The sequence below is a fragment of the Physeter macrocephalus genome, chromosome 4, assembly GCF_002837175.3.
Source record: "Physeter macrocephalus isolate SW-GA chromosome 4, ASM283717v5, whole genome shotgun sequence".
Taxonomy (NCBI): domain Eukaryota; kingdom Metazoa; phylum Chordata; class Mammalia; order Artiodactyla; family Physeteridae; genus Physeter; species Physeter macrocephalus.
The window spans coordinates 74,904,768-74,918,386 of NC_041217.1; the positions used below are offsets into that span (position 1 = coordinate 74,904,768).

The 13,619-nt window shown below is 38.6% G+C and overlaps 1 protein-coding gene across 18 annotated transcripts in view; it reads right to left on the reverse strand.

Annotated features, from left to right (window-relative positions):
• LOC102984115 (GA binding protein transcription factor subunit beta 2) overlaps positions 1-13,619 on the reverse strand; it is a 62,687-nt gene that overhangs the window by 47,352 nt on the left and 1,716 nt on the right. For 11 of the 18 annotated variants that reach the window (XM_055084331.1, XM_055084328.1, XM_055084329.1 and 8 more), the window contains exons 1-5: positions 13,482-13,608; positions 10,358-10,465; positions 8,406-8,573; positions 7,655-7,849; positions 5,584-5,722 (exon numbers count right to left, since the gene is read on the reverse strand). In XM_055084331.1, the coding sequence (XP_054940306.1) occupies positions 5,584-5,722; positions 7,655-7,849; positions 8,406-8,573; positions 10,358-10,465; positions 13,482-13,499 (628 nt within the window). In that variant the 5' untranslated portion in view covers positions 13,500-13,608. Of the gene's footprint in view, positions 1-5,583; positions 5,723-7,654; positions 7,850-8,405; positions 8,574-10,357; positions 10,498-10,865; positions 10,928-13,481; positions 13,609-13,619 lie in introns of those variants that run through there. The other 7 variants (XM_055084330.1, XM_055084325.1, XM_007130443.4 and 4 more) reach the window with 3 other exon arrangements.

The window sequence follows — 13,619 nt, forward strand, 5'->3', positions numbered from 1 at the left end:
CCCAGCTGCTCCGCGGCATGTGGGATCTTCCCGGACCGGGGCACGAACCCGTGTCCCCTGCGTCGGCAGGCGGACTCTCAACCACTGTGCCACCATGGAAGCCCTCGTACCCTTTTTCTCTTGTATCTGTGTGATATCCTTACAGCTAAGTTCCAAGAGGGAAGTGTATTAGATCTGGCAATAGGCACTCCTAACTTTATGAACTGGAAGTATTACTCAACAGTTTTGCATAAATCAAACTTTTATAACATGAATTTCATTTCCCTAAGTCTTTCACTATAATTTCAGAGATACTTATTGTACCAGTTGTGAATTAATTGCTTCTTGGCTGCAAATCCACCCTTCTTTGCTGTATCTTGTGATACTGAAGCTGGACCCCATAAATATTTCTTGCCATCTGGCATGAGATTAAGTTTTGTCATACAGAAGTAGTGGCTGCTCCCCATACTGGCTATTCCTGAGTTCTCCTCTCCTCATAGTAGTTACTCCATTGTTACTAAAAAGTGTTTATAGATTAAGTTTATAAGCTTATAAATTATATACTTATATATATTATTATATATGTATAATAAAATAGATATATTTATTTTATATGTATAATAAAATTATGTATAATAAAACTACACCATATGTAGCTTTGTCTCCTGACTGAAATGTGACTGATACACTTATTTTCTTTTTAAATGAGCTCTTTTTTTTTTCTTAATTTCATTTATTTTATTTTTGGCTGCATTGGGTCTTCATTGCTGCACGCAGGTTTTCTCTAGTTGCGGCAAATGCGGGTTATGCTTTGTTGCGGTGCACAGGCTTCTCACTGTGGTGGCTTCTCTTGATGCAGTGCATGGGCTCTAGGTGTGCAGGCTTCAGTAGTTGTGACACGTGGGCTCAGTAGTTGTGGCTCGAGGCCTCTAGAGCAGAGGCTCAGTAGTTGTGGCTCATGGGCTTAGATGCTCGGCGGCATGTGGGATCTTCCTGGATCAGAGCTTGAACCCATGTCCCCTGCATTGGCAGGCGGATACCTAACCACTGCACCACCAGGGAAGCCCTAAATGTACTCTTAAGTTCTCCCACTACTATGATTAAAAAATGTCAATTATCTGTAAAATACTTTAAAAAACCTTAAAGTCCTTTTCTGATATGATTAACCTAGTTAGTTTAACTGGTTTATAAATTTAAATTTCAGAAGATTTTTCCATAAAAAGGTGGATTACTTGTATAATACACATAGCTGTAAACTATCTTAATCAAAGCTTTTGGGTGATGACTGTGGGAGTGAAGATAAGGGTAGAGATAGTAATGATATCCTTATTTTAATTTCTCATAAAATACTCAGGGAACCAAATGGTCTGAGTAGAACACAGTGCTTGACCTCTAGAAAGGAGCCGGTGTCTATCTAATGACTTCAGTAAGAGCAAGATTCAGCTATAGCCTATACCCTAATTTTCCTGCTTAGTTCATGATTTTTTATCACTCAGACTATCTTACAAAGTGCTGACATAAAACTCACAGATGAAACAAACAAGGAACAAGCAATTTTTAGATATATGCCTCATGGAGGTTGGAATATATGTGACAATATGTCACTAACAATAAAAAAAGGCTGTTATTATTTTACCACAGTTAAAACACACACATACACACACAGACACACACACAAGCAAGGCCGTTATAATTAAAGTTCTAGGACAAACATCAGGTAGGCCACCAAGCTAAAGGAGAATACCTGGGTAGAACTGCTTCATGAGAAAGGCATTATATACTTCTTAGCATATAATGATTCCAACCTAAGGGTGCTCTCCCTTTGATTCAAACATAATGACTTACCCAACTTCCCCTCAATAGCAAAATGAAGAACATATGTGAAAAATTAGGTTTAGTATTCTGACATATACAGTTGAAACTGAAGAGATGATGCAAATTACCTCTTTAGACTTATCCCAGGGAGTTCTAGGAAAATAAAGTACTTTATTGTTAAATAATGTTAATTCCTTCATTCTCTTTAATGTAAGACCCCCACATCAAATAAAGTGAAATGTGCATGGTTGCTGTTGTTTTTGGAAGGGAAATGGCATTGTTAGTGACAACTTTTTACCTATTTAGAATGTGGCTTATATAAATAAATAAGCTCTTCAGACCAGGATTTAGGGTAGTGTGCTATGGTCGGCTAGGCAACCTCAGCAAACTAGATCCAGAAAAATTAAGTAACTTGCCCAGGGTCATGCAGCTAGTAAATGTCAGAGCCCAGATTAGAACCTAATTATTAGATTCCAAAGCCTGTACCCTTTATGAACCAATATAAGGCAATTTATATTTGACTTTGGAGTGCATCTTATGATTCTACAGAAACAGGAAATTCATATTCATAACTTTGTTTTGCTCTGATTAATGTTTAAATTAGTCTGCCTTCCCAAATCACTGCAGTTTGATGGTGGCACTGATGACTGATATCTTTAGTCACAAATGGAAAATTGAAAGCAAACTTTATAATCTGGATTTTGGTATCAAAAATATCCACCAAGGACTTCCCTGGCGGTCTAGTGGTTAAGACTCCGGGCTTCCAATGCAGGGGGCATGGGTTCAATCCCTGGTCAGGGAACTAAGATCCCACATGGTGTGGGGCGCCAGCAAAAAAAAAAATAATAATAATCCACCAAAATGATAATCCTATGATACTTTCAGTTAATTCTTTTTTTTAAGGTCTTTTCAGTTAATTCTTCTTTTTTTTTTAACATCTTTATTGGAGTATAATTGCTTTACAATGGTGTGTTAGTTTCTGCTTTACAACAAAGTGAATCAGTTATATATATACATGTGTTCCCATATCTCTTCCCTCTTGCGTCTCCCTCCCTCCCACCCTGCCTATCCCAGCCCTCTAGATGGTCACAAAGCACCGAGCTGATCCTGTCCTACCACTAATCTCTTCATGACATTTTTTTTTCTTAGATTCCATATATATGTGTTAGCATACGGTATTTGTTTTTCTCCTTCTGACTTACTTCACTCTGTATGACAGACTCCAGGTCTATCCACCTCATTACAAATAACTCAGTTTCATTTCTTTTTATGGCTGAGTAATATTCCATTGTATATATGTGCCACATCTTCTTTATCCATTCATCTGTTGATGGACACTTAGGTTGCTTCCATGTCCTGGCTATTGTAAATAGAGCTGCAATGAACATTTTGGTACATGACTCTTTTTGAATTATGGTTTTCTCTGGGTATATGCCCAGGAGTGGGATTGCTGGGTCGTATGGAAGTTCTATTTGTAGTTTTTTAAGGAACCTCCATACTGTTGTTGTTATATATGTTAAAAATATTACTGGATGATGGGAAACAAGAGGCCTGCCCCACCATTCAGGAAAAGAAAATCCTTTAACCCAGTTCAATAACACAACCTGAATTTGTCTTATAACTTTTCTCCTTTCTTTTATCTGCACTGATTAAGCATCAGATAGGCCAGTCCCCTAAAGGGGAATAGCTAGGTAGAACTGCTTCATGAGTAAGATGACACTGGAGAGATCAGCTCTAATTATGCAACGGTTTAGCAATTTCAATTTGCCGTTGTCAACATACCGAAGAGAGAAAGAAGAGTAGGTTTGCCAAAAGCAACACGACAAGCATGATATAGGTCCATGGGAATCAAGGCTAAGAATCTCTATCCTGAATGTCTTCAACTTTGCTTATCATTCCAGATAAGAATCTGGAGAATTTCAGCAGTTAGACTAAAGACTTAACTCTGGCTCTTTTAATTCAATACGTGTTTGTGAACATATAACTTTATTGGCTTCTAAAAACTTTTGTATTAAAAAAGCAGTTGTTCTGGGCTTCCCTGGTGGCGCAGTGGTTGAGAGTCCGCCTGCTGATGCAGGGGACACGTGTTCGTGCCCTGGTCCGGGAGGATCCCACATGCTGCGGAGCGGCTGGGCCCGTGAGCCATGGCCGCTGAGCCTGCGCGTCCGGAGCCTGTGCTCCACAACGGGAGAGGCCACAGCAGTGAGAGGCCCGCGTGCCGCAAAAAAAAAAAAAAAAAAAAAAAAGCAGTTGTTCTAATCAGTGTGGCCTGAACCACAACAAATCCAAATGGCTGTGAATATTCTGATTACAGTGATTTTAAACAACAGTTGATAGTTTATAAAATGAAGGTCACTACTGCCCCCTTGTGGGCATGATGGACTCAACCTTCACTGAGAAGTTATATTTCCACCTAACATTAGCTATTATTGAAGCCCTGCTATAAAATGGGTACTGAAATACAAAATCTCAGTCTCACAACAACCTCATAAAGTAGATTATTATATCCCAATTTTATATATGAGTACAGAAGGCTTAGAAAAGTAATTTTTCCAAGGTCAAGCATCTTAGTCAAGTAATAAATCAGTATTTGAAAGCAGTTCTGAATGCAAAATTCTATGTATAGTGTGTATATGTTCTTTCTATTTTATGATGCCTCTCAATAATAATACCTCATTCAAGATCTTCCTTTGATATTTTACAAACTTAACTATGAATACAGTTGCGTATATTTTAATGAAAGTCAGAAACAGAAAAAGAAACCAAGAGTCAGTAGGAAAATTTATTTAAATGAGGACACAAGTTCCTTCATTGTAAAACAAGTATTTGTAAGGAGATGTTGAAAATAAACTCAATTTGCTCCTTTTTATTTTTATTTTTAAAAAATTTTTATTAGAGTATAGTTGATTTATAATGTTGTGTTAGTTTCTGCTGTACAGCAAAGTGGATTTGCTCCTTTTTAGATAGACATTTTTGTTAAAAACATACAAGTCTCAAAAGATCAACACCAAGTGCTTTTCTTTGCTATTTTGTTGTTATATATGTTCTCAAGAACAAATCAAGACTCTTACACTTTAGTCAAATAATCACATGTACCTCTTTTATATCAGCATTCCAACAACCATTTATGTTTATTCTGCTTTGTTACTGCCTTAGACTATAAATATTTAACTATTTTCCTTAGCAGTACCATATTAAAGCACCCGTATATTTTCATTTAGGGGTGGATTAACCCTTGAAGGGATTAACCCTTCAACGGATTAATCTGTAGAATATTTTACTTTTAACACAGTAAACACTTATGTACAATCCCAATGTATGATTTTCCCTTCCCTTAGAAAGAATAAGTGCATTAGCTTATTTCTAAATTTTTATTATTTATTTAATTAATTATTTTTATCATTTTTTTGTGCATTAGTTTTTTTTTGTTTTTTTTTTTTTGCGATACGCGGGCCTCTCACTGTTGCGGTCTCTCCCGCTGCGGAGCACAGGCTCCGTACGATCAGGTCCAGCGGCCATGGCTCACGGGCCTAGCCGCTCCGCGGCATGTGGGATCTTCCCGGACCGGGGCACAAACCCGCGTCCCCTGCATCGGCAGGCGGACTCTCAACCACTGTGCCACCAGGGAAGCCCTGTGCATTAGCTTTTAAATCTATTATAAATCTTCCATTTGAGGAATATTTTAATAAAGGAGTGGGTATCAGACAAGGCACCTATTCATCTCATAAGGAAACCTGTAATTCTGTTCATTTTAAGTCTAAAATAAATGTCACATTATCAGAACATTACCTGAGGTTGTTTTGGTGCTGGCTGAAGAAACAAGGCTTGCGAGGTTGACAACTTCTCCTGACGTGAAGATGAATGGGGTACCCATAGTCACAGGGTTGGCTCTCTCAGGATTAGCATTCACCTGGTTCTGCATTGCTTCCTATAAAACAATGCAAGACATTTCAAAGTCAGAACACTTACTAACCAGCCTTAGTTATACAGTTACTGAACAGCCCCCCCACAATGCTCTGTCAAGCAGAACTAGTTCTGGCGCACAATGTCCCAGGGACCTCACAGTTCTCATTAAGACGACTGTTTTTTCTCAGACCAGGGCAATAGAGACGTTAGATTGCTTTCCCAAGCTTATCTCTACTTTAGAAAAAAAAAAAGGCGTTATTATTTGCAAAAACTTCTAGACAATTCACTTAACCTCTCTGGATATTGGTTTTTAATTTGAAAAATAAAGGGGGTGGCCTAAAAAGTAATTTCCAGCACTAATATTCTATGATCAATCATGTACAAGACAATGTGCTAGCTGGAGATCCCTGCAGAGAATCTACAGAGAACAATATTCTCCAGAGTTTTGTCCAACTACTTATTCCATTCTGCCATTGAAGAAATCCCTAAGAGAATATATAAGAAGCAAATAAATGAGTGCCGGATTTTAAAGTCTAGTTCCATATGCTGCACTTCTGCTTCTACAGATATCTGCACAATTTCGGTATAAAGATGCTTATCTTTATTTTATGTTTTTACTTTCATAAGCAGTTTTCTACAGGCATGATCACTACTAAAATATGTCAAATTATAAAAGGGCTCTAAACAAGGAATTGAAAGTTGAAGAGAATAACCAGTCTATAGGGAACCATATGTCAGAAAAAAACAACCAACCAACCACTGATAATACAGTAGAAATGGCTATTTTTTTACATATAATTATCCCCTTGCTAAGAGCTTCAACTGAAATGGATTATCCATTCTCTGATTAGTGTAAAATTCCTTCTTGAATCTGCCCCCTCTACCCTCCATTATCACTTCCTTAATTCAAGACTTCATTGGCTCTTGCCTGGCCTAATGAAGGTCTTCAGAATTAAGTGTCTTCTCTCTCAAGTCTGTACCACACTCCAAACAATCATCATTTTAAAAAATCTTATCGTATCAATTCTCTACTTAAAAGCTTCTATTGGATCCCTCTTGCCCACAAAATAGTCCATACTTTCTGCATGCCATCTAACAGCCCTGTGTTCAGAACTCAGCCTCTCAAGCCTTAGCTCCTGCCACTCCCAAACTCTGCTTCTCTTGCCCAATCTCTGGTCACAGAACTACTTACTCTTTCCTGAATATTCCATGTCCTTTCCCACCTCTGTGTCTTTGATTTGCTTTTTCTAGCCTAGAATATCATTTTCTCACATCTCTGCCTACTACTCCTTCAAAACTCAGTTCAGAGTCTACATATACTTTAATCCTTGCCTTAAGCATTATCAATACTCCCTCCTGTAATACTTACTAGGTATCTGTTTACCACCATAGTATTGTAATGCTTTATATCTTGTCTTTACCTTCATCATACTGTAAACACTCCAAGGACAGGGCTATGTCCTATTAATCTTTGTATCTCTCATCCTGTTATTTCCTGATATACCAGTGCTGGCTTAGAAAATCAATGGATGATATCATCACAGCTGATTTTTAATTCTGAGATGGCTTCCTTATGACTCAATATGCTTTAGAGCTATGTACTATCTCACAAGAGCTGGTATATATTCATAAAACATAAACAGGCTTTTAATATTATCCCAAGTCAAGTTTAATTAGAAAGGGAAATTTTCATGGAGAAAAAACATTCTAAAGCCAAATAAAAACTTATTTTTGTACTGGCCACAACATTGTTCTTCAATCACCATGAATAATTCAGGGCTTTATAGAATATTATTATTATTTTTAAAGATACTAATGACACTGAGTCACAAGATTGAGACATAATGGAAGTACTACTTTGATTAAGATAGAGAAAATTCAGTTTTGATTCAGCTCCTACAAAAAATCCTTAACTTCAACTGAAGTATACTGTGGTATATAAAAAGAACAGGACCTGAAGGATGACCAGAATCTCAGCATTGTTTTTCTCCAGGGCTATATCAAAGGCAGATTTATCAAACTTGCTGAAAGCATGGACATCAGCTCCATATTTGATAAGTAGCTCTACAACATCTCGATGGTGGTGCTCTGTGGCCCAGTGCAAAGCTGTCATCTTCAGCATGTCCTTGGCATTCACATCTGCACCATTCTGTCATAGAAAAGTAATTTTTTTCAAAGAGACACTGGTTACAGTAGCACAGGTACAATATCCCATCACCATATACAGAGGATTTCCATTGAGATTACACATATTCAAATTTAGAAATGTTTAAGAAATATCAAAGGGAAAAACATGTCTCCTGAATTCAAATTCTCCTGAATGCTGATAGACACAATGCCTTAAATGAGAGGACCTTTTAAGGACACAGTTGGAAATTATAACAGATGGGAGAGGAAGGGGAAAAGAACAGATTTTTGTTGCATTTATTAACAGAGAGCTGAGTGCCTGAAAAAATAGGCACAAGACCAGAGAACACCTGCAGAAGAAAAATGAAGAAAGATCAATAAAGTCTGTTTAGCCTTTAAAAAATTAGAAAATAAAATCCTCATAGCCATGATGACTCTTGAAAGAGATGCAATTCAATGCTATAGACTGTCCTAAACTTAATCTTTCCCAACCTAGTTTCCTACCACCTGTTTAAGTAAAAAAACAGGGAGGTATTTGTCTTTTTTACAATATAGACCCCTCACTCTTCTTGCTTTACCCTAACAAGTAGTTCCACGATGTGTGCATGTCCATCAGCTGCAGCCATGTGCAAGGGGGTCCTGTCCACTTTGGTCCGGGCATCCCTGCTAACGCCTGCTCGAAGGAGCACTTCTGCTGTGGAATAATGACCATACTGGGCTGCAAGGTGGAGGGGTGATGTTCCAAGCTGTGGGAAAATAATACTCATTTAATATCAACTGTGTGCAGAGTCCTAAATCATTACTGGAGGGATACAAATGAACAACAGGTGACGCCTAGGTTCCTGTCCTTGGAGAGAGAATCTGGCTGTACAGATAAGCTGAAGAAATTATTTCATTAAAATTAATACACTAATGGACAAATAAATATACAACCAATTAAAGAAGCGCTAAGTATAATGGATTTAAGTCAGGTGGACTTACCAGGTAAAATTCCATAAAGGGTATGATTTTAAGTAGGGCTTAGAAGAAGGTTAAAAACAATGGATAGAAAAGAGCATTCTGAGTCAGGGATAAAGGGAAGGGATAGGCAAGTTGAAAATAATTCTAGGAAAAGGGCAGAGACTAGAAAGTTACATGTGAAATTTAGGGTACAAATTTAATTAGTTGAAATAGAAGTTTGTTACCACAGTAAAGCAAAGCAAAAAGACTGATGAGATGAAGTGCCCCCCGCACCCGCCCCCCCCCCCCCCCCCCCCCACCGAATTGCCCCCCGCACCCGCCCCCCCCCCCGCAGAAAAAAATAGCAATGGTGTGTCAATAGCAATAAGGAAGTCTGTATCATCTCAAAGTAAGTCTTGTTACTAATCACAGTTATCTATCAGCATCCATTTTGGCCAGAGATCTATTCCTTTCTCATGTTATGCTCTCAATTTTAAAACGTATTTCGTTTATTCTTTGCTTTTCATATATTCACTCTCTTTACCTGATTGGATTTAATTCACATTGCTCTTTTCAGGTCTATTTATAGAAATGCTAATCTCATGGGTTTCCTTTCTTCCTTTTTGTGAAGTGCTAAGAAACTGCTGGCCTCTAAAGTTATGAATTAATCACCCCAGAATAGAGGACAATGCTTATCGAATTGTTAAAATTAGGCAATGCTTACAAAATCTATGAATACTAAGCAAGCCCATGTTATAACCAGGACCTGAATCTTCTGACACTCTGCTCTCCAAGTTGACTGTCTGAACTCATGAAATTACACCTTCCTCTTTAATGTTTTTTAACAGTGGTAAAGGAAACAAAATGGCTAGACTATTCCTTATTAATGAGGACATTTTGGAGAAAAGGAAACAAGGAGTTTCATTAGTTTAGAAATGCACTCAGTATACTGATTTTGTTTAATTTCTAGCTAATTACATCCTATAACCCAAGCACACTCCAGGGACAAGTAAACCTTTAGAAAATACTCTAAAAAAACATTATAGGGCTTCCCTGGTGGCGCAGTGGTTAAGAATCCGCCTGCCAATGCAGGGGACGCAGGTTCGATCCCTGGTCTGGGAAGATCCCACATGCCGTGGAGCAACTAAGCCCGTGGGCCACAACTACTAGAGCCCACGCAACTAGAGCCCATGCTCCGCAACAAGAGAAGCCACCGCAATGAGAAGCCTGCGTACCACAACGAAGAGTAGCCCCCACTCTCTGCAACTAGAGAAAGACCGCAAGCAGCAATGAAGACCCAATGCAGCCAAAAATAATTAATTAATTAATTTTAAAAAAACAACCAAAAACATTATAGAAAATCACAAGTATATACTATCTTACAATTACCACCCATATATCCACAGGAGATTCTTTCAATTTGGAAAACTAAAAGAAAGGGAAAACCACATATTCAGATGAGGCAAAGAAAATGAAATGCTTGTAAGGAGACTGAGGCAGAAAGAGAATGAAGAAAAATCAATATAGACTGTTTAGCCTTTAAGAAAGAGGTTGGTAACAGCGCACGCTGGGAATAATTAAGAGAGCTTACCCAGTCTGTGGTGAATGGGGCACCATTTGCCATCAATGTTCTCACTTCATCATCTTGGCCTTTTCTTGCTGCTTCTAGCAACCTCTTCCCCAAGTCCACCAAAGACATCTTTATGCATAGGAACACAAATTTTTGGGAAGCTGTCACTCAAACACAAGGAAAGCTGTCTGTAAAATGTTTTTAGAAGGCCTCTTGTATGTATGTTTTTAGCAGACCTCTTGTATATATGTAAGATACTTCTCAAGCGGACTATCTGATAAGGCACTTCTTTTCTACTTCATCTAACACAAACAGTCAGATATTTGGGAAGTTTTTGGCCCTAAACCATAGTTCCCTCACTTTCAATCTCCAGAAAAATACTTTGGAAATATGTGAAACACATTACTGCCTTTCTAGCTTAAGGAATCAATAAAACAGCATTTCACCCCCTTTGAAACAACCATGGGTAGAAATAGTATGTTACAACAAAAAATGAATAGATAAACCAAGGATATTCAGACTCAGGTACCTGGCAGACACTTTTTCAAAAATGAACAGAGACGTCACTGCACCTGTTGGAGGTGTCTCAGCAACACCTAGAGTTTTTTTTAAACAAGGTCATCAGCTTGGCCAGATTACATACTTTGTTTAAAAGTATAGCTATGTCTAAAATCATTACAGTTTTTCACTTAATAATGTGGGCATTAGTAAATCTTTGTGAAAGCTCGTAGTAAAAAAAAGCATCTGAGCAGGAGAGATTTTTTATTCCCTGTAAAAGGCATATAGCCAGGGGCTTCCCTGGTGGCGCAGTGGTTGAGAGTCCGCCTGCCAATGCAGGGGACGCGGGATCCTGCCCTGGTCCGCGAAGATCCCACATGCCGCGGAGCGGCTAGGCCCGTGAGCCATGGCCGCTGAGCCTGCGCGTCCGGAGCCTGTGCTCCGCAACGGGAGAGGCCACACAGAAAAAGAAAAAAAAAAGGCATATAGCCAACTCTCAGTTATTTAGGGTAAAAGAAAAAACAAAACTGTTGCTAAACACATGAAATCAAAGGTAATAAATGGTGGAGATTAAGTCTGAAGAGCATGCAAAATGGTCATTTAAATGGTTACTGGGACTTCCCTGGTGGCGCAGTGGTTAAGAATCGCCTGCCAATGCAGGGGACACAGGTTTGATCCCTGGTCCAGGAAGGTCCCACATGCCGCGGAGCAACTAAGCCCGTGTGCCACAACTACTGAGCCTGCGCTCTAGAGCCCATGAGCCACAACTACCGAAGCCCGTGCGCCTAGAGCCCGTGCTCCGCAACAAGAGAAGCCACGGCAATGAGAAGCCCGCCCACTGCAACAAAGAGTAGCCCCTGCTCGCCGCAAACAGAGAAAGCCTGTGGGCAGCAATGAAGACCCGCTGCAGCGCCCCCCCCCCCCGCAAAAAAATGATGGTTACTGTAAATTAGAAACTGGCCTGGGTATAAAGGACACCCAGGATAGTGATAAGTTCCTATATGCAATGCAGAATTGTCTGAATGGTATATAATCACCACTCACTACAAATCTTCCAACCAAGGAGGAAATGGCTATTATTGATAAATTTAATTTTTATTATCTGTTTCCTTTCATCTTGTACTGATTTGTCCATATTGTAAAAAGTAATTTCTCATAAAAAAAATGAACAAAGAGAGTCTGCCATTTCAAGGAAGACAATCGGCAGTATTTACTGCCAATTATCAATTATAATTTCAGCTTCCATGCAAAAAACAGAATTTTGGGAATATCCACCACGAGTTGATAGCTAACTACAAACTTTTCTAGCAAAAGCAGTGGTGACACTTATGCATGTGATTTTTTAATATTGTATAAAATGTATCAACATTTGGAGGATGGGAATTATTTGGTGAACCAATATTTTTCTTTCTTTTTTTTTTTTTTTAGAAGATGTTGGGGGTAGGAGTTTATTAATTTATTTATTTTTATTTTTGCTGTGTTGGGTCTTCGTTTCTGTGCGAGGGCTTTCTCTAGTTGTGGCAAGCGGGGGCCACTCTTCATCGCGATGCGCGGGCGTCTCTCCATTGCGGACTCTCGTTGCGGAGCACAGGCTCCAGACGCGCAGGCTCAGTAGTTGTGGCTCACGGGCCCAGTTGCTCCGCGGCACGTGGGATCCTCCCAGACCAGGGCTCGAACCCATGTTCCCTGCATTAGCAGGCAGATTCTCAACCACTGTGCCACCAGGGAAGCCCCCAATATTTTTCAAATGACCAATGCATGTTACAAAATCATGCTCAGGTAAAAAGATTCATTCAAAGTGAAAGCAGATCAATGCGTTTTAAGGTAATCAAGTATAAAACATTCATTGACATGGTTTCTGATTCCTCATTGCAACTAATTTTCAAGAAATTGCCACTTGTTGAGATTTTGTGTAACATCAAAGAAGAATATCCACAATTACCTGAACAAGCTATTAAAATACTCCTCCTTTCTCCAAGTACATATCGCAAAAGATTGAATGTAGAATAGATATGAAAATAAGAAATACATATGAAAATTATTAAGCCAGAAGTTAAAAGAGATTTGCAAAATTATAAAACAATGCCATTCTTTTTTTTTTGGCCATGCTAGTGGGATCTTAGTTCCCCCCGGCCAGGGATTGAACCCAGTCAGTCAAAGCGCCAAGTCCTAACCACTGGACTGCCAGGTAATTCCCAAACAATGTCATTCTTCTCACTACTTCTTTAACTTGGAAGTTATTTACTTTCATAAAATTTTGTTATTTATGGTAACATGTAATAGATTTATTATTGTATTTTAATTAACATTTAACAATTAATTTCAAAACAGTAAATAGCAATAGATACAGCAGATTGGAGTCCTTAATAATTTTTAAGAATATTAAAACCTGAAAACCAAAAATTTTGAGAATCATCTAGCCACTATGTGATTTAGATTTATTTAATATTCCAATCTATATCACAGAATATTGTGCTCAAACATGGGTATCCAGGTGACCACCAGGGGAGTTTATTCAAAATGAATATATAGTCCAGGCCCTGTGACTGGACTGGAGCAGAGGATGAATTTTAATAGTGTGAAAGTCTATAACCTGATCTAAGTTTTTACGACTTAAGAAAATGTTACAGAAAAAATGATAGCATACCCTTCTTACAGAAAACATATTTGCATTCCTCCATGGTTATCTTTCTTTTTTTTTTTTAAAGAAGATGTTGGGGGTAGGAGTTTATTAATTAATTTTTGCTGTGTTGGGTCTTCGTTTCTGTGCGAGGGCTTTCTCTAG